Consider the following 21557-nt stretch of genomic DNA (forward strand, 5'->3'; position numbering starts at 1 on the left):
TGTAACAGTTGAACTCTATGAGGGTGTTGCCACTTGCAGCATTATGATCATGCAGCGATTGCAAAATGATGCATGCAGCATTTTTGGAGTGATCACATTCAATATCTGCAGGGTCACATTGTAATTGCTCCAGGAAGCACACTTAAAATCACAGGATCTCCATAATTCAGAAATCATGAAACCGGGGAAACTGCTAATAGTGGACCCCACTGAACTTGTGTATTTGTAGAGATACCTGAATGAGTCTTGGCTCTGTGAGGCATGTGAGATGTGTAGAGAGATACTGGAATGTTATACGAGGCATGTGAGATGTGTAGAGAAAACAGAATGGGCCATATGGGTGTTGTAAAATCATCTTGGTATCAAAGTGTCCATCTAAAATAAGAGAGATTTTAACTGTAGGAAGTGTGTCTCTTTACCTTAGAGGATTTTTTTATGAAGTTTATTTCAATCTTATAAATGTGCTTGAATCATAGATAACGAGTCAGCAGTTGCTGATGATAGATATAAAAATTATCATATCGTCGAACATGATAAAGGGGAATATATACATATATATATATATATATATATATATATATATATATATATATATATATATATATATATATATATATATATATATATATATATATATATATATATATATATATATATATATATATATATATATATATATATATATATATATATATATATATATATATGGATTAGATATATAATCTACCTGGCGGATTTGAATGATTCAAACACTAAATTAAATTGGCCCATTTTTGGATAAATATGATAATTTCCAATTGAGCACCGTATTTTTCACTCCATAAGATGCACCTTTTTCCTTAAAAATAGAGGGAAGGAATGTCTGTGTGTCCTATGGAGTGACTATTGTGTCACAGCAGGGCTGGCGGCGCCAGGCAGCTTGTGGGAGAGACCTGCTGTGACCCTCCATTAAACACACCTGGTTCAAACTATTTTTCCATGAGACACAAATCGTTCAAAATATTTTTTCCAGGTTTTGCAGGTGTGTCTAATGGAGTGAAAAAAATATGGTACTCCCAGCTTACTAAATGAATTGAAATAAAGCACAGTTCATAAAAATTGTACCTTTATTTGGCACCTTTAGATACAATATTACAATGCATTGTCGTAGTACTTCACAAAGTGTACTGTATATGTGTGTGTCGGTTTTCATAGGGTATCCATAGACCTGATCCATTGGTGGAATATCAACTGCTTCAAGGATAAATTGTTTACATAATAAAATGACTTATTCAACTGAGCAGCCAAAATGATATATTCTTGGCTGAGCTTTGGGAAAACATCATATAACCATGGCACCACCTGTCAGCAAATGGAGAAACTCCCTTCACCAATGTATCATTGCACTGCTGGCCAAAGTGTGTTGACCTAAACTGGAAAAATGTCCAACAGGCATTGTTCGCCAGAGCCTAGGCTAGTCTGCAGATGATAGGCTGGTTGTGGATGTTTGCTGTCCTGCCATCTACAGATTGTGACTCACAGTCTTCCTTTGATGAAGTGTCAATTCTCATTTTTTTCTGTCCCAAAGAAAGGAGTTCATTCTGCTGCAATGTACATTTATTTGGAGTGTCTATATCATATTGGCTGAGCAAAGGTTTGTGAAGTATAATATTAGGCCCAGGGATAATATACTGTATATAAGAGACCAATATAAACAACTTCTATTAATCAAGAAAATAGGATGATCAAACTTTTAGATCTCTCAGATTCAGCGTATACATCAGGCTGCTCAGCAAATGAACTCTACAACCATCTGTTATATTGAAGTGTGGTTCCCATACACAAACAAGAGTTTGTATGGTTTATAGGTACTGCCAATAAGATGAAAACCAAATGTCAGACTATGGGAAGGTTAAATACAGTCCTTATTTCTGCATTCTCCCTATCTCTACCTGAGGTCAGTTAAATTGGTTTGGTATTTTTTGCTCACCTAGCTTAACTTTATAAGCAGCATGACTGGATTTATTTAGAAGGAGGAAAGTAAATCCCCATTTCCATATCATCAGATATAGATCTTCAGAGTTGTGGAAGCCAAAATAATCAGTAGAAACCTTATTCTATTTTATTCCTCTGCACTAGAGATGGTCAGTGAAATGTTAATAATGCATCTTACATGCAAGTTTCATGCAGACTGAAATTATGACAATCAAATATACTTCCTGGTGATTTTGGTTTCCAATTCCAAGCACCATACAATTTGCATTACATTTCTATGCAAGCCAGAACTGTAGGCATCTCACTGAGCATCTCCACTCTGTGTAGTCAGGTAAAGGATAAAATGTGTCTCACTTTTTGCTGAAAATGTTTTTTTCATGGGGGAATGTTGTGCTCTGTTTTCTTGTACAGAATGCCTGCTGGACTTGTCCAGTCACGTAACTGCACTATGGGAGTCCCAGTAACAAGTAGAGGATCTTCACATTCTTCACATGTGTCCTCTGGAGGACTGACAAACTGCACAAATGTTGTCAGACCGATTCTCCCTATCACTGTACCGCACCAATCACCTCAGAACAGCTCTTCTAAGATGCCTACCCAGCAATCTGCCAATCAGACACGGACCACTTTGCACATGGGTAAGTGTATCACCTACCTCTCTAGAAACCTATTCATGTAGATACATGGTTGTAGACCATGGCCACATTAGTTACCATGTATTAACCTCCCACCTTTCCACTGCTGCGGATAGTTCACATGTAAACATAACGTGCAGAGCTGTGACAAGGTTGTCTAGCACCCAAGGCAGACAGGCTCTAAATTTAGCAAATTCCGCCACCATAGCCATACTCAGGTCAATAATTCCTCCCTTTAGCCATTGTAGATCATTTTACAATCAGTTGGCAATCACATAGTCACCAATAGATTCTATTTACCAGTTGGTAGTGCTGGTCTCATTCGAGTGTGTGCACTTGACAGATAGTAGGTGACCAGTATTGACACGCAGCAGTTGAAAAGTAGTGGAAGACAAAGGAAGGATACAAAAGTGGATCACAAACAGATAGTGGATGAGTGATGTGTGACAAGTAATGAAAGGTAAAGTGGGTGGCAATTATTGACAGGCAGTAGCAGGTGACAAGTAGTGAGTGATAGGTACTGAGTGACGAGAAACGTGTGCCATTTAATGAGTGACAAGTAGTGATATACTCGGTGGTGAGTATTGAGTGACAGGTCCTCGGTGAACAGTACTTGGAGACAGGTCCTTAGTGAAGAGTTCTGAGTGACACTGGGTGACAGAATCATCAAGCATGAGTCCTACATAGCTGTACGCACATCAGATACACTATACACACATGCAGATGCACACGCACTAATAAAAACACTAATAAAAACACATAAGGGACACAGTACGTACAGAAATTCACACAAGGCATTGGATTCCCACACATGTACACACATGAGAAATACTATACACACACACAGATGTACAAACACACCAAGCAACTTCTACACACACATATATAAACAGATGGGCACAGTCACTCACTCGCTGTGTGTGTCGCTGTGTGTGTAGCTGTTATATGAGAATCTCTTGCAGAGAGATGGGCCTGGCTTGAAATTCACTGACAGAAGAGGTGGAAGGAGGGCCAGAGCTGCATTTAGGATGTGTGAAGGAGGTTGAATAAGAGCACAGCAGCCCTGCACAACTCTATTGCTGTCTCCTGTGGGTGGCACTACTGTGCAGGGAGGCAGTAGGTGCCGCACATAAGTGGCTGGGAGGACAGAGGAGTGAGTGTGAGTGAAACTTGCACTCTCCTGACCCAATACTGCTCCTGCTCTCCAAGGCTTCTGCCTTGTTTGCCCCTATACATTAGTCACTGTACTAGCCAGGCCTGCAGAAGCAAGAGTATGGAGAAGGGGTCACGCACAAAAGATTGAAAGTAAGCCCTGCCCCCTTAGTGTAATAGAGTCAGTGTTGGCACTCATTGCTGTTGAGCCACACATTCCCAACTTGCATTGTTGTTCCTGTATCATGACAGGTTTTATGATAAGTAGAGTCAATAGTTAATTATTTTGAAGAATAATATACTTCTCCAGATAGTAATGGTGCAGTTTAACAAGACACGCTGTCATAGACCCAATGGTAAAATCTACAAATTTATATCAGTGAGAGTGTATATAGCTGAGCTTATTTTTATGACATTTTCATCTTCCCTGAAGATCACGTATCAAGACTTAACTTGGAAGGCAAATAGCTTCTTGCTTCCATTATTCTTCTTCTTTATGTGACTTACACAAAGCCTTGTCAAGCCAAATGTATAAGTTAGTGGCTCAACATAGGCCGGATTGAGATTGTATTTTTCCACAGAAACATGTACAGCTGTGCGTTCACTTGATCTGCTGCCAGGGTTTCTCTTCAAAGAGCCAACTTCCTCGCCCCGGCCTCTTGTGCCGTGTAAATAATGCCAGAGGATCAGTAGTTATGTTAAAGCATTAATACTTAAATTTTTATCAACTTTCTCAGACCGAAGTATTCATATCAATTATAAACATGTCTTATCTTACCTATCATTGCTATACTAGTAAATGGTATTCTTCAACTCTAGAACAATGTTGTTTATAATTCCATAAAGACAAATTAGATTCCTATTATGGGTGCTTTAGAAGTGCTTTAGAATGTGCAGCCGCTGCCTGGGGTTCGGATGTAAGTAATAGCATATATTCTGTATGATGAATGTAGAATGTCAAACAGACACAGTGCAGGCTACAGCAGCAAAGCATCTCGCCAAGAAAAGTATACAGTTCTGTGCAGACTGCAGGCTGGAATGTGCTATAACGACCGTCTTGGCTGGCTTTCACCACAAAGCTTATTGTGGTGGAGTATTATGCATATGTTAACATGCAAATGATCACTAGGCAGAGCCACTAGAAAAACTGTATGCGTGTATGCACATACTATATATAAAATGTACATTTCTCACATGGTAAAATGCACAACAAATTATTTTCTCCTATGTTGCTGTCACTTACAGTAGGAAGTAAAATCTGACAAATCTGACAGATTTTGGACTAGTCCATCTCCTTATGGGAGATTCTCAGTATAACCTGTATTGTTTACAAAAGTAATCCCTGAAAAATGCTAGCCAGCTTCACTACTCGTCTACACACTGTTCTGGCAGTTGGGCTGAGCAACTGCAATTCAGGAAGTTATTTTGTAAATAAATATCTGAGAATTCCCCATGGGGAAATTGACTAGTCCAATACCTCACAGATCTGTCAAGTTCCAGCTACTGTAGGTGACAGCAACATAGGAGAAAAGTAAGTTATAGTGCATCTAACTTTGGGAAAAATCTATATTTTATATGTATGTATTTTACATTTTACAGGATAAAGGATAAAGTTTTGTTTTTAGGATGGTTGTCCTTCAAGGCACATAGAACAGAAAAGAAGCATGCTTACCTTACCAAAAGCACTTAGAGTTAAAATCAATCAATAATTATGCGTTTCTGTGTAATTGAAAGCACAAGCTTATCTGTGACCTCCCTTTATTTTTAGCACACTCATCAGCACAGCCCCAGGAACGCCCCACAGCTACTGTATCACCAATAAGGACTCAAAATTCTCCCTCACGACACCCAGCTAGCCCCAGCAGGGCGCAATCAAATGTGTCTTCACAGCACATGCAACACCAGCAGCACACTGCTACACAGAACTCTCCCTCTATTCACGCTGGCCGAGCAGTCATCCCCTTCAGTTCAGCAGCAGCCGCTATCACACCACCAAATGTAACCGCAGGCAACATTAATGGGGAAGTGCTGAATGGACAAGTGAACTGCCTGACAACTGCCAGCCCGACACATACAGTCTGCAAAACAGAAGAAAGGAAGATTGAGAAAGTAAGTTTGTGTTTGGAAATATTTTACTTATTTGATTTAGTAAAGTTGAACAACATAAGTAAGCCAGGAAACTTGGAATGGATTTGTTAAAACTATACTCTGCTGTTATGAGGCAACATTTGTAATGCTCATATGGGTTAGATCAGAACACAGGAAGGATTGTTGAAAGTTTAGTGAATTAAAGTTGTGTGACTACACTACAGTCCTATGCATGCTCTCACAATGAGAATGTTTTTTTAAAAAAAAATAAGTACTTTTTGTTTTTAGTCCAATCCCTAACTTACATTATTCAAATTTAGACTAAAGGGCACTTATAGACAACAAGTGTCCCAAACTTCCCAATTCTAATTGAGGGAAATGAAAGAAGCCTGTAGAGAGACTTTCAAGGGAAAAATTATAAAGTAATTATTTGATGAGGTAAATAGAAAATAAAAAAAATCCTTTATTAAGATACCATTATACAACTTATATTTGCATTTCCTTAAACAAGCAATATGGGAAATATAAGTACTTGACGATGAGATTTGCAGTCAATTTAAGGTGCAATATAAAGTTTATATGCTCCATGGCTTAACAGGACCCTATGAAGATTCCGCAGAACGTAAACCCCATACGTCCACAGACATAAAAGAAAAAAAGGTGCACGGAAATTTGGGCACCTAGTAATGCCAATAGTAAAATATCGGTATTTAATACCAATAATTTACTATAAAAGTGTAAAATAGCGGTATGTAATACCAATAATTTACTATAAAAGTGTAAAATAGAGGTATTTAATACCAATAATTTACTATAAAAATGTAAAATGTCTGTATTTAATACTGATATTTTACTATGGCTTGACTTGTGCTAGATTATAGGAGACATAAGGCTTAATGCATGAACCAGTGGTAAAACTGTCCTCGGTAGGCATTACACAGCAATTTTACAGGTATGTCTGGCAGTTATGTACTGTGGGCGCGATTAGCACAACCTGTGTTACTTGGATACGTGTGTTAAAAAAGGAACTGCAGTGAAAATAACGTAATGAAAAACAGTGCTTAATTTTTATAATAATTATACATAAATGATTTAGTCAGTGTTTGCCCATTATAAAATTTTCCTCTCCCTGATTTACATTCTGAAATGTATCAGAAGAAGGAGAAGATACTGCCTTTTTGGCAGTTGGAAACAGCTGTTATTTCCCACAATGCAACAAGGCTCCCACCGTGTGATGTCAGTACCTAGGTGCTGACATCACACTGTGGGAAGGGTATCACCACAATATCATCCATTCAGAACCCCTTAATGATCCGTTTGAGAAAAGGAAAAGATTTCTCAAGGTAACAGGAGTCTCGGCTACTGATTGGGATGAAGTTCAATCCTTGGTTACGGTTTCTCTTTAAGCTGGCCATACACTATTTAGTTATCCCTGAAATATTTTTTTTAAATTTGTTTTTTGTAAACGGAACAGCAGAATACACAGTATATACAAGCAGATTGGGACTTGCACCCCGAGGTTTCACAATAAAACACAGAATGATATAACAGAGGATCTAATACTGCAATCAGCAAATATATAGCAATCAGCATTATAACCTGCATCATAAAATAAGTGTACATTTTCAACTAAACACATTTTAACTATATTGATGCCAACAGAGCATTCCACCCAAACAGCAAGTGGCATAGTACAAAAAACATAAAGTCGGGCTCAAATTGTGTTGGCTGCTCAAAAAAAATAATAATCTAAAACTAGTACTAATACTGGTCTAAAGATAAGGAGCCCTGGGAATCAATCCAGTTATTCTACATTTTCCCAAATTTAGCTGGGCACCCGCGGTGAGAATAGAGTATCATTTCGAATTGAACCACTTTAATTTTGTTTTCCAGCAATATTCCAATCGAGTGTAAGATAGATCCGCATTGTTGTAATATCAATCGAAAACAAAAAATTGAGTGATGATTATGCCACTTACGTAACACACACACACACACACAGCAACTTTCCCGCTGGTCCGTGCATTGAACCCATACACTCTATTACTTGATGATCGTGGTTAATACAGCGAGAATTGAAACAGACGGCAAGTTCTAACCCATTCTCCTGAATCCAAAGCTACAGTAAAGTTTTGAATGAAGGTGGAAGATCTTGGGGAAATGCTTTCAAAGTGATAAGCATATTTTAGCAAGTTATGGTAAGTGTATTTTATGAATGCAGCACTTCTTCGTCTGGAGAAACATGGATGAGTGTACTTTGAATCTGATTTTCATCTATTTATTATCTCTTTCCACTGGTACTGCTCTGAATTGTGACCTACATTACATGTGATACTTGAACTCCATGAAGGTCATGGCTATGGTGCCTGATTAGTGGACATATTGGACTTTGCATGGTCCAGTCTCCAGTAATAAGTGTTTCACCAATGTCTGTAAACTTGTAAGATTCACAGCGGAGTAATGCAATAAAACGCCATACCTGTCAGCACGCAGATCACTCGACATTATTGATTACAACTCTTAATTAGGCGGAGAGGAGACATGTGGCTTCTTGACATCCATCTGTGCATGATGTTCTTCCATTCCTGATTTATACCTTTCTGTCTTTACTGACCTTCAGATGCTGGATTTTACTTTTTTAGCTAGAACATGTAATATAAATATTGTCTAAAGGCAGAAAACATTATAAAGATGTAAAATGGGTTATTGCCCACCTGGCATTTTGCTTGTCATAAACTTCCAGCTAGAGCCAGCTGGTTCGTGGTGTTTAATGCTCATTTTATACATCTTTGTTTTTACAATTAGATGAGTTTTGCTGCAGTGCAGCAATTTACCAAGTCGTATTGTACATCTTAGCTCAACTAAAACCACATTTCAGCAAGGCACGTTCTAATAACTATCAGGATGATAAGTGAATAGAAACAGTGTATAGCAGCAATGTGCTAGGCTGAATACCTGTTTCATTGGACCAAACGTGCTTGCCAATATCATTGGGAAGTCAGCCATGTGTCCCTGCATTATAGTGAACCTTAAGCCTAAAAAAAAATGAGTTTTACTCACCTGTGGCTTCCCTCAGCCCCCAGCTGCTGATCGGTGCCCACGTAGGGTCGCTCTGAAGTTCCTGGACCCGCCGGGGGCTACTTCCGGTTTTAGGCTGGGAACGCGAGTGATTCTTCGCGTTCCCAGACACAATATCTTCCCCTATGCTGCTATTGTGGCCTTCCTTGCCGCAATAGCAGCATAGGGGGCTTAGACTCCCCTGGTTGTGCCTAACCCTAAAACCTCCCTGGTGGTGCCCAACCCTAAAACCCCAACTGGTAGTGCCTAACCCTAAGACACCCCCCCCCCCCCCCCCCCAGTGACTACTATGACCTAACTTCTCCCTACTCTTACACAGAACCCTTCCCTGGTGGTACCTAACCCCACTTGTGATGCCTAATCCTAACTCCCCCCCTCCCCTGCACCCCCGAAACAAAAATATCAGCTGCAAAGGGGCACCTTTTTGTAGCCAAATCAAAAACCTTGTATCCAAATAGAAAAATAGGGGCTACAAAGGGTTGCCCTTTTGTAGCCGAAATGAAAACTCAGGCGCCCTTTTCACCACCTTGTAGCCGAAATTTGGAGAAATAACATTGTCAAGTCTATGGAGGCACCCTTTTAATAAATGGCTCAGGCGCCCTTTTCATCCGATTCCAGTGTGTGGCCACCTTTACTGTGAGACAGTTTGCTACTGGATTAAGTGAAACAGTATCAAATGAAGTAAAAGTGTTTTAAGTAACAGTAACAGTACAGAAGGAACAAAATTAGAATATATTGAATCCAGATAAGTGAAGACTAATGTCATATTTGATATCATGGTTTATTTTACCTTGCACTCCATTTTTGCTCTAAGGATGAACACGGACATTTAGATTATTATAAATGATGCTACTAGTTCATGCATCACTTGCAATAAGTGACCATCTATCCATATTGCTGTGCGGTGTGTCTTTTCCATTTTAGCTTGAAAGGTATTTCAGATATATCAGAGATCTCAAAATCCTGTTTTTTATCCTTTTTTTTTTTTTTTTTTTTAGCAAGATGGGCCTGCACACACTGCTGAAATTGTTCTAAATACATTTCTGACAAATGTAAAGATGCTTTGAAAAAGAAATGAAGGTCAAATTTACTATAACTGCAAATTTAGAAACAAGCACATACTGTCAACTCAGGGGATTTAGAAACAATGGCATTGATTCATAAAACTTATCTCGTTAGATTTATTTTACTTAACTTACTAACTCATGATTTATCTGTCTTTTGCAGTATTAAATAATGATTCAGCTCTCCTTCTATGACTTACCTCACAATGTATCTGACTTAACCCAAGTCACTCACAAGTTATGTGTGCATCATGTACATAATAGGAATTCTGAGAACTGCTCCCTTATCTGTCTTATTTCTCTTTCCTTATTTCTGTATCTCATGCATTAGCTCTTTTTATCCGTTTATCTCACCAATTAGTTCAGTTGAGGTGAAAACTAGGTAAGGTGAGGTAATGCGCAGGACGCTGTTGCGGATGGGAACGCGGAGAAGGATACATGTGGCCAGGGCTGCGCAGGTGCATTGGCCCGCCGACTCCTAGTTAGCAAAACCGAAACTAAGCCACGGCGGGGGAACGGAGGATCGTTGAAGAGCGGGCACAGGATGACTGCAGGGGGCTGTTAGAAGCCCCAGGTAAGTGAAACTGTTTTTCTTCAGTTGGCTTTAGGTTTCCTTTAAAGCAAATGCAAGGCAAACCTAAGAACAAAAAATAGAGCGATACTTACCTGTGAAGAGGGAAGCCTCTTGATCCTTCCAGTGTCCTTCTCAAGACCACTGCCACTGGCTGGTACCTTCTTGAACAAAGCATTCATGCTCCCCACTGTGCACAAGCTCAGGCTTATGGTACTGTGCAGGCCCAGCTGTACTTGCACAGGCCCACAGCCGTGCTTATGCATGAAGAGGAGCATGGCCACGCGACATATGGGGTCCGTGAGCAAAAACGGTGGGAGCCAGGAGGATGTAGGATCCAGAGGCTTCCCTCTTCTTAGGTAAGTATTTGGGTTTTTTTTTTACCTCGGGTGCACTTTAACTTTGATCAAGTGATCATCAGCTCAGAGTTGGGAACAAGTGGTCCATATCTAGTCAACAGTGTTGCCGATGTTTGCCTAGTCCTCGGAACCTTGATTTTGATCTCTAGAAGTCCAAGATTTGGTCACTTTCTTTGTCTATTTGCCCTATCATGAGACTTTTTTGTCTCCTGGGATATGATTTGTCTAACACAACAACAATGCTGACACAGAGACAATACTCCCTTTAAATAACACAAACTGCAATATACACTATGGAAGTTACCGCAAACACCAGCATACATTTCCAAAGATAACACATGCAGTGCTCGAACTGGGTTAAATAAAAGGTACTGTTTATTGAACCAAAGCAGACCAACAGATAACCCCTGACAGAGTGGTGTTTTAGGGGTGGAGGTACCCCCTAAAACCAGGAACTAAGTGAGACCCACACTGGGTATCAGCCCTGACTATTGGGGCTGGTCACTGCCACTCCTATCACACACCATGCCCTCTGGCCGGCCACATACATGAAGTTGCTGAAGCTCCAGCATACAGTTTCAGCACTGCATGTATTATTTTTGGAAATATAATTTGTGTAACTCTGTAACTGTTTTATTCTGTTGGATAAGGCTTTGAGTTGGATGGGCTATGACTGTTCTTTGTTGGATTGAAGAATTTTACTTATGTTGTACAATTTGGTGTTGCTTTCATTATGCATTGTCTGGTATTCGATAACTGTTTGCTACATGGCTTTCGTTCTATAATTAAAAAATAGAAACTGGCTTCCAGTAAAGAAAAGCACAGAAATGTGGGCAGCAGTGTGTTATTTTCACTAGAGATGGTACATAAAATGCTAATAACTCCAACTTGCATGCAAATTTAATCCAAATTGTATGCATCTTGGAAATGAAAGGGGGGGGATCAAAATCCCCAGGGACTAGATTTGATTGGTCCAGCTTCAACCTGCATACTTTTTGCATTATATATACATGCAAGTCAGAATCAATAGCAACTTCAATTATCACATTATTGTGCACTGCAGATAATGTGGACGTCATTCATTGCATTCTGTGCAATGCCTTCAATGTTGTACATTACACCATGTTCAGAGTGTTGTACTATACTGCGTTGCGCAGAGTGAACAGGTACATGGGAGAATAAGTCATTGTCAAATAAGTTTTAAAGTATGGAGAGTGGGGATCTTCAAGACAGCTGATAATTTATTTCCTGCATCCATTCATGTTTATTGTAAGTAATTAAAGTGAAAGTTTGACATTGCTGTGGGGGTAAACTGTACATCCGTATCATTCAGTATAACGTATTTCATTATCCTGTGATTACACTTTGTACACTGACTGCAATGCAATAGTAACGTGCAGGAAGTTCATGCCTGCCAGCAAGGCTTCCTATGGGTTCTGTGTCCAGACATCTACTGACCTCTAAATCTGCCGAACCCTCACATTTCAATATAACTAAAAGATTGCTGACTAAAGATTGCTGACTAAAAGATTGACTGAAATCTTTCAGTCTGCTGTCTGTATTCAACATTACTTTTATAATGTGAAGTAGTGTAACCGTTTTATTGATATACTGAACTATCAAGTCAAATGCAAATGGCAGGTGCCCTGTGATGGGAGTATCCTGTCAGGTAATAGGTGCTTCTGCTGAACCCAAATGTGCAGGTCTGCAACTCACTAAATCCAAACTCTGTTGAACTATTTTCAAGACAGGCAAAAAAGGCTAATGACTAAGGACACACAGTCTGAAACGCGTTAGACCAGGGGTCTCAAACTCAATTTACCTGGGGGGCCGCAGGAGGCAAAGTCAGGATGAGGCTGGGCCGCATAAGGAATTTCAGAATCGCGGCGCATCGCCGCCTCTGCCCGCCCCTCTCACTCTTCCTTCACAGAGAGGGGCGGGGAGAGGCTGAAAGCTCTGCCCCTTCCAGGAAATGCCGTCGGATTGCCCCCCGGGCGATTTGGGGGCTCTGCAGCACTCGTTTAGCGGCGGGGATGCGGCGGATTACTTGGGAGCACTGAAGCGAATTATAAGGAAGCTTTTGCCGGCGAGGGCCACAAAATATTGTATCGAGGGCCGCAAATGGCCCGCGGGCCGCGAGTTTGAGACCCCTGCGTTAGACCCTTTTACCTAGAATTTCCACTATTTTTGGTACCACAATATATTTATTCCACACTGCTGTTTGGGAGGAGGGGTTTGAGATATGAACTGAAGGCAAACTGCTTGTCTACCTGAACTCAAATTTGATCAAAAGAATATCAAAATTTGAAACATTTTGGAGATCAACAATCAGAAAATGTTCTATGAAAAGAACTGGGGAATGATTTTCTGTAGATGTGGTGCTTAGCAGAGAATGATATTAGGGGGCTGAACAATGGAACATTGGTAATTTAAATAATTGTGCCTGGAGCCATTGTTTGGTTTTTACAGCTTTTTTTTTTATATACATCTTCATATCATGTCTAGCAAGTTCATGTTCAAGTTCAGTTTAGCTTGGCACATGCACTTCCTCCATATGTAGCAATAACAGAATAGCCATCTTATTACAGTCCCTCTGCTGCAAACAATGATCTTCTGTCTGCTCTTCCTTAGCTTCTTTCTTTATATATAGTTAAAGCGGTATAAAACTCTGACATAATATTCAATAAAACACGTTTTCCTACTTTTGATATGCCATACGGTTATCATATTTGCTTTTGTGCATAAGTATTATTATTCATTTAGAAATGAAAGCTCCCAAAGTACAATATTTTTGCTCTGAGAGCTGCCGTTGCATTTTATTTATAACTGGTTTATTCATCTTGTAATGTACGCAGAAATGCTTTCTGAGTGCCTGTCTGTGTTCAGGAGAGTCTGCACAGTCAGAGAATGTGTCACATTCCACACTTGATATAATTAAGTAAACACAAGATTATTTTATTTCCAGTTTGGTTGAGTCCAGCTTTCCGTGCAGGGAGCTTGTAAGTCCTGTGTTTAACTAGTTGAATGCTGGTAGTATATAATATGCTTTAAATAATCTTTTAGAGCAAAGAAGAAATGCTGGGTTTCATTCCGCTTTAAGAAAAGCATTATCAACGCATCTTTCAATTTGCCGAATACAATATAGGTCAATTGTGTCTGCCGAGGTCTAATTATTGTGCTTCCCTGCATTGCACAAATGCCAGGAGGTATGTCCTGGAGCGCTGTAGCTGTACTATGATGTAATGTGTTCATTATTTTGTATAGTTGGTGATTATAGAAACAATAGTGTGCAGAGTGCAGTACTAAAAAGCAACCAGCTTACCAGTATAAAACAGCAACACGTTGGCTAAATGTTTAGCACCATTGCTCAATACTCTTGGAGCCTGGAGTGCAGCATGTGATTCTGGGATTACATGTGGCTCCCCAGTACTCTCTGTTCAGCCTCCAAATCACTTGTTGTATTTCCTATGAAGAAATAAGCCAATCCCCATCTATCAGGGCATCATGTTTGTAGCGCTACAGTGCACTGTTTTATCTGCTTTTCTTATTGCACTCTGGTAATAAACAACCCTATCAGCACTGACTTTGGTTAAATGCAGCTCTCATTCTTTACGCTTCCTTATCAAAGTGACCATCTAGATTGTTACCGTATGTCAGATACTGTAAATACATTACATTTAAAATAGCTTTAATAAAAGCAGACGTGATCCAATAGTCCTTATGGCACTTGTACATTAGGCCTCGTTCACACTATGCAACACTGGTCCTCATGCGTTAATGACCCAATGCACTTAATCTGCGCTTCTCTCCGCTGCAGCGCATTTGGATAAACATTCATGCTGCAGTGCATTGTAATGCTGCCCAGCACATTAATGAAAATGTCAACAGTCTATGCACCTTTTACAACCTTGTGTATCGCATACTATATGCATTACTGAAATGTATAGTGTGAATGGAGCATTAATACTCAGGTGAATGCTTGGATTGGTCGAGCAATCCTGCTTCCAGAAGGTTGTACTTGGTTGGGTGCATATCATGGACTGTGAGTGTAAGTCTGGAAAAAGTAGAGCCATGCACGGTATATCCCATTACTGCACTTTATTAAGGTACTGTACTGTAATGCCTCAATTACCCCAGGAAGTATTTCTTACCCTCAAACGTTTAGCTGCAGAACCCTCATAGAAGATATTAAATAGAAAATACAGTATTTTCCGCTGTATAAGACACTCCAGAATATAAGATGCACCAAGGTTTAGAGGGCAAAAACCAGGGAAATATATATATATCATTTTACTACTCTGCTAAAAGTGCTTAGTGATCACACCAGGTATGATCAGGTCTGTTTGGACGCGACGTGTGTCGTGCATGATTTCAAAGGTAGGATGAAAAGCCACAGAATTTCATTTGACTTTTCACGTCCAGCAATGTGTTATTGCGGGCTGCGATGCCACGTTTCCGGGAACATTTAATCGCATGTTGCAAGTGATTTCCCTTCTAGTTAATTAGTACTAACGCTGCTGATTTGCACTGAAAAGCAACTTCCCGTCATCATGCTGTGTATTGTGACGTGTGCACAAAATCGAGTTTATGCATACGTTAGCTAGTGGGAATGGGCCCTCAGTGTTGTGTATATTTTTATGTTTTAAAACAAACAAAAAAACTTGTATCTTTTACATAATATACACTCCCCTTCAGGCCTTGCCTGGAAATGTTCTGTTCCTTTACGTTTATTATATCTGTTTTAATAGTGTGTGAGTGGCGTACATGGAGTAATTAGTTATGACAGGGCACATATGTTGTATGCAGTTGCTCATTTCTCTGATTACTTAAGAGCATATGGTAGACCAGGACAGTGCATTAAGATCCATTACATGAAACCAAAGGGAACACAGAACATTTCATAACATAATTATAATTCATAAAACCTGTTAATAAATGTTTAATGCTTGCACTGGAGCTGCAGACAAAGCCCTAAAGGTTCCATTTTCCCACACTGCTGCCTGCTCTCCGGGCTGCCTACCAAATGACTCATGCTTCAGTCATGTTGTCTTTGTGCCTTGGCTTCACCTGCTGCAGATGTCACTTGTGATGAATGGTCAGTGTGACAGCTGTCACTGCCATCAAGCGTGTTTATGGTTTAGACGATCACTCAGAACATGGCTTCTTCAGAGCATGCTTTCATCTTCTGCCTCTAAAGCTTTCTATCAGTTCTGTTCCTTGTTTCTGACTCAGATACAGGTCATTAACCATGCAAGCAACATATCAGCTATGCTATGGAAAGGAAACACTTATTGAAGACAGCTTATATTTAAATGATCAGTCCAAACAAAAGTGATCTATGAATTTTCTGATAGATAGCGACAGGGTCAGCCGTCTCTTTTTTATTGCTTAGATCATTTGGGGATCTGAACTGATGTAATCAAAAACAAAACAACAAAAAACAAAACTGTATGGCAACCTTCGTAGCGGTCTTACTTATCCCTCTATGGTGCTAATTGTCAAAAACAACCCAACTCTGAGCCTCAGCAGGATCCCCTTTACTGAGGGAGAAAAGGGCATCAGTATAATATACCTCACAACATTCTGAGATAAGAAAGAGGGATACTTCAAGACACGCCCCTGCCACACCTCTAACCACGCCCCCACCGCACCCATCGCCATGCATATCACAAAGGACACAGGAGCAAAAAGATGCAGTTTTATCATTCAAATTACGTTGGTACTCTATATCATCAGTAGTTTTCCTTTATTTTAACATTTGAAAATAAGAAATATATCAATGTAAATGATGAGAATAAAGTCAGTTAAACACATTTTTAAGTAGAAAAATACATATGTTTACATAGATCTGTACATCAATCCTAAAAGAGGGACAAATAAGGAAGAAAGAGGGACAGAGGGATTTACTTCCCAAACAGGGACTGCCCCTCCGAAAAAGGGACACTTAGGAGCTATGTTATAGGCCTGTGCTCCAGCCTCTGTATTGGTGCAGTGGATGGAGGATAATCTTACTGCAAACATGCTCTCAATGCTCATTGCTCACAGGGCAGCCTCACTATAGTTATTCTGTTATCACAACAGTTCAGGTCTGCTTTAAGATCTGTGGTCACATCCATAGCTTGAAGATATTCTCTCCATCTTGCAGTTTACACTGACTTTGCTATCAATTATCATAAGTCATGCAGGAGTAGTGCTAATTATTAGGAATTATATCAGAGAGTGAGTCCAGTCAGTTATGTAACTGCTCAGAATCTAGCTAAGCTAAATAAGAGAGAGATGCTGTGCTTTGGTGTTAAACCATATTAGGCCCCTTTGTCCATTTTGAACAGGTGCGATGATAAGAAGTGCAGGAATTAATGTAAGATAAAATAACAGTTCCCCTTCCATTTCTCAGTGACTTCCATGCAGTGATAACAGACTGTATTCATATAATCCAGATGTCATTGACCTGAACAGTGTGGCCACAGGCTTGCAGCCAAGTTATGGCTCTGGAACGTCTCCAAGTTCCTTACAATGCAATGTTAGCACTGGAGCAATCAGAGGAGATTTGCTCGCATTGCAAAATGAAAGATGGGGAATGCCAGAGATCTGGGATGGCCGCAGGTCTGAAATGGTGTATAAATCTTAGATTTGAGAGCCCCCCCCAAAAAAAACATGCAGGTGCTTTTCAAAGTAATAATGGTATATTGGGCACTATCAGTCGTTTAGTTAAAGAGGAACAGTAACCAAAATAACAGTGAATACAATTGCTTATTGTTTTATATAATAATCATTTAAAAATTATTGAATCAGTGTTTGCCCATTGTAAAATCTATCCTCTCTCCCTGATTTCCTTTCTGAAATTTATCACAGGCAACAACATCTCTAGTACTGGCAAGTGATCTCTGAGGAATATTTATTACTGTGCATTCTAAAGCCAGTACAGGAGCATAGCTCATCTGGCAGAATGCTTGGGAGGGTGGGGGGTGGGGTTACCGGGGGGGGGGGAGGGGTGCATAATAATAATAAACAGCCTAGGCTAAGCCTCAGTGAGAGAGCAGGTCTACATACTATTATACAGCCATATACTGCTATAGGAAGTGTTTCTGATGCTGAAACCAGGATGTTTAACGTAAAAGTGGGCATCCTGAATAACTTACTGTATTCTACTACACATCATTACAGTTTCTCTATGAGAATCTTAAGAGTGGAGAGTTTTCTTTAACATTCTGATTAAAAAGACAAAAATACACTTTTGTTGACCTTTGCTGCTGTGTCTAATAGTGCTAGAGGCCAAACAATAGGGGCACCATGGCATGCACCTTACATGACCACTTAAAGGGATACTGTAGGGGGGCCGGGGAAAATGAGCTGAACTTACCCGGGGCTTCTAATGGTCCCCCGCAGACATCCTGTGTTGGCGCAGCCACTCCCCAATGCTCCGGCCCCGCCTCCGGTTCACTTCTGGAATTTCTGACTTTAAAGTCAGAAAACCACTGCGCCTGCGTTGCCGTGTCCTCGCTCCCGCTGATGTCACCAGGAGTGTACTGCGCAGACACAGACCATACTGGGCCTGCGCTGTGCGCTCTTGATGACATCAGCGGGATCGAGGACACGGCAACGCAGGTGCAGTGGTTTTCTGACTTTAAAGTCAGAAATTCCAGAAGTGAACCGGAGGCGGGGCCGGAGCATCGGTGAGCGGCTGCGCGGGCACAGGATGTCTGCGGGGGACCATTAGAAGCCCCGGGTAAGTTCAGCTCATTTTCCGCTGACCCCCCTACAGTATCCCTTTAAGGGCTCTAGTGTTTGGCCTCTTGTGTTTGTGATGTGGCACAGGCAGCCGGAGAGAAAAGACAGGGAGGAGTGTCTGGCAGTGGAGAGAAAGCACAGAACAGGACAGGTGAGCATAAGCTTTGCTGTGTACGTCGCTTGTCATGAAATTGAATGCAGCTAGCAACACGCTCCCAACCCAACACCGATCGAGCAATATATTTTATTCATAATACATTACTCAAAGGCAAATGTATTCATGTTCAACTGTAAATGAGATACTTTTCAAAGCTATACTTTTCTCTACAAAGCTGAACATCTCTGCAATTGAGTGATTGTTTTAATTTTGGTACAGGAGCACTGGAAAAGAGCTGAAATGTAGCTATTGGAGGAAGGGTTAGGTGTCAGGAAGGGGTCAATAGTAAGAGGAAGAGGTTGGGGTTCGGCATCTGAAAGGGTTAACATGAACAGAGGAGAGGCAGCAGGACAATGGAGGGAGTAGGGTTAGGTGGAGGGAGGCATATGCATAGATTACCTTGTCCCGGCTGGCGATCGCTCCTTCACTTCCTCAGTTAGTTTGCTGTAGTCCTGCATCCAGCCAATCACATGTGGCTTCAGTCCCTGCATGGTGATTGGCTGGATGCAGGATTACAGCAAACTGACTAGGAAGTGAAGGAGCGATCGCCGGCCAGGACTAGGTAATGTATGCATATGCACACATTCTCCCTCCACCTAATCCTACTCCCTCCACCCCCACTGCCTAACACCAGTGTCCAACTGCCTTCAACCCCCGACCCCTAATATTCGCCCCACTGCATTTTTTAATGGCGCAAAGTTCCGCCGATAAATGTATCATAAAATGGAATTTACCGTTTTAATGTATTAAACAATGTATTTACATTAAAAAGGTAAATAGTGTTTTATTATACATTTATCGATGGAACGGTGCGCCATTTTTCACCCTCTGTCATTTTTAACTGTACCCAATCTTAGGTATTCACCAAATCCATTTAAATGCCGTAACCCCAGTAAAATGTAATTCAATTCATTTTTTTCTGAACAGTTGAACAGTACCTTGGAGTATGTATTGGTTCATTAAAATGTGACCTCCTTACTTGGATGCAGCGGCTTGGATCTCCTGGAATACACGAGAAGTGTACGGCTGGGTAGACAAGAAGAATGATCAGATGCTGAATGTCTTAACAATGTCATTTAACAAAAACAGAACAGGACATGAGGTGACTGTAAAAGTCTCTGGAACAGTGACTGTGTGAGAACAGGTCAGTTGTTGGAAGGGGTAGCACAGCTTATTGTCCTTAAAAGAGTCATCCAATATGTGAGGATTTGAAAAGGGGCGATGGACCAAGAACCGTAGGGAACATAGAAGAGCAAAACAGAAGCCAATAGTGCGATATGTCAAAGCATTGGATAATGATCTGCGTAAGGAGATTTACTCACACTTTTCAGGTTGCAAGCAGATTGCAACTACCAATCAGGCATATGGTGGAATTCCTGCTACCGCTCGGGTATGTGAAGGTCCTCACAGGTTGCACTCCTGGTTATAAGTCAAGCCTTCATGAGGCGATAGAGCTGATAAAGACAAACTTCGATTCGTTATTCAGTGTTCCTTAACAACCTTAGCGGTATGGACGAGCTCAGCTCGTCCATTACCGCCAGAGGGTGCCGCTCAGGCCCTGCTGGGCCGATTTTAATGAAATAAAGTGCAGCACACGCAGCCGGCACTTTGCCAGCCGCGTGGGCTGCCTGATCGCCGCCGCTCTGCGGCGATCTGCCGCGAGCAGCGGCAAAAGAGGGTCCCCCCAGCCGCCTGAGCCCTGCGCAGCCGGAACAAATAGTTCCGGCCAGTGCTAAGGGCTGGATCGGAGGCGGCTGACATCAGGACGTCGGCTGACGTCCATGACGTCACTCCGCTCGTCGCCATGGCGATGAAGTAAGCAAAACACGGAAGGCCGCTCATTGCCTCCGGAGCGCCCTCTAGTGGGCTTTCATGCAGCCAACTTTCAGTTGGCTGCATGAAATAGTTTTTTTTTTATTAAAAAAAAACCCTCCCGCAGCCACCCTGGCGATCTTAATAGAACGCCAGGGTGGTTAATGTAGGAAAAATTACCATATCTTTGGGACTATAAGACGCTCCTGACCATAAGATGCACCTAGGTTTAGAGGACAAAAAACAGGGGAAAACAAAATATACATAACCTTGAGCATGCATGTGAAGGGGCATCTTGGGTATTATGCTCCCTTTGTACCTCATGACCCCTTGTACTTTTTGCATCTCCCTGTGTCCTCCTCTGTCCCATTTGTGTCCTCCTGTGTGCCCCATGTGTCTGCCTCTGTCCTCCTTGTGTCCTCTTCTATTCCCCCTGTGTCCTTCATTTGTCCCCTCTGCATGGGCACAGTACAGGGAGTCTCCGACATTGCGGCGGGTTGGAGGTTTGTATTAGCAGGTGTTCACAAGTACTCCCTGCATTTGGACTATAAGACACAGTGACTTTTTCCCCACTTTTGGGGGAGAAAAAGTGACTCTTATAATCCAAAAATTACAGTAATTCGAGGCCCGTGATTATCCTTATTTTTTTATGAATATTGTTTTGGATGTGTTTGCGATATTAGCATTGCTAATAAACCATTTTTGCATTATTATTTTGGATTGCTGGATTCTCAAAACTAGATTCTGGTGTGAATGTCATATGCAGATTTTTATACTGAATAGCAGCCTGTGAACTATCAAGGCTCCTTCCCATCACATCATCATCCACATGAGGAAGTCAGGAAGGGTGTGGGAGGATGAACCATCTAGTCTCTCCCTGTAAAGACAGAGCGGACCCTGCCAACTTCCTCTCTACTGTTAAGATAGATTATCTCTCTA

General features: G+C 41.0%; 1 protein-coding gene across 2 annotated transcripts in view; it reads left to right on the plus strand.

Moving 5' to 3' along the window:
- Window positions 1-21557, plus strand: part of SH3RF3 (SH3 domain containing ring finger 3) — a 565916-nt gene that overhangs the window by 524347 nt on the left and 20012 nt on the right. For both annotated transcript variants that reach the window (XM_068268306.1, XM_068268307.1), the window contains 2 exons: window positions 2386-2612; window positions 5530-5870. In XM_068268306.1, the coding sequence (XP_068124407.1) occupies window positions 2386-2612; window positions 5530-5870 (568 nt within the window). The remainder of the gene's footprint in view (window positions 1-2385; window positions 2613-5529; window positions 5871-21557) is intronic.

Source organism: Hyperolius riggenbachi, chromosome 2 (genome assembly GCF_040937935.1).
Source record: "Hyperolius riggenbachi isolate aHypRig1 chromosome 2, aHypRig1.pri, whole genome shotgun sequence".
Taxonomy (NCBI): domain Eukaryota; kingdom Metazoa; phylum Chordata; class Amphibia; order Anura; family Hyperoliidae; genus Hyperolius; species Hyperolius riggenbachi.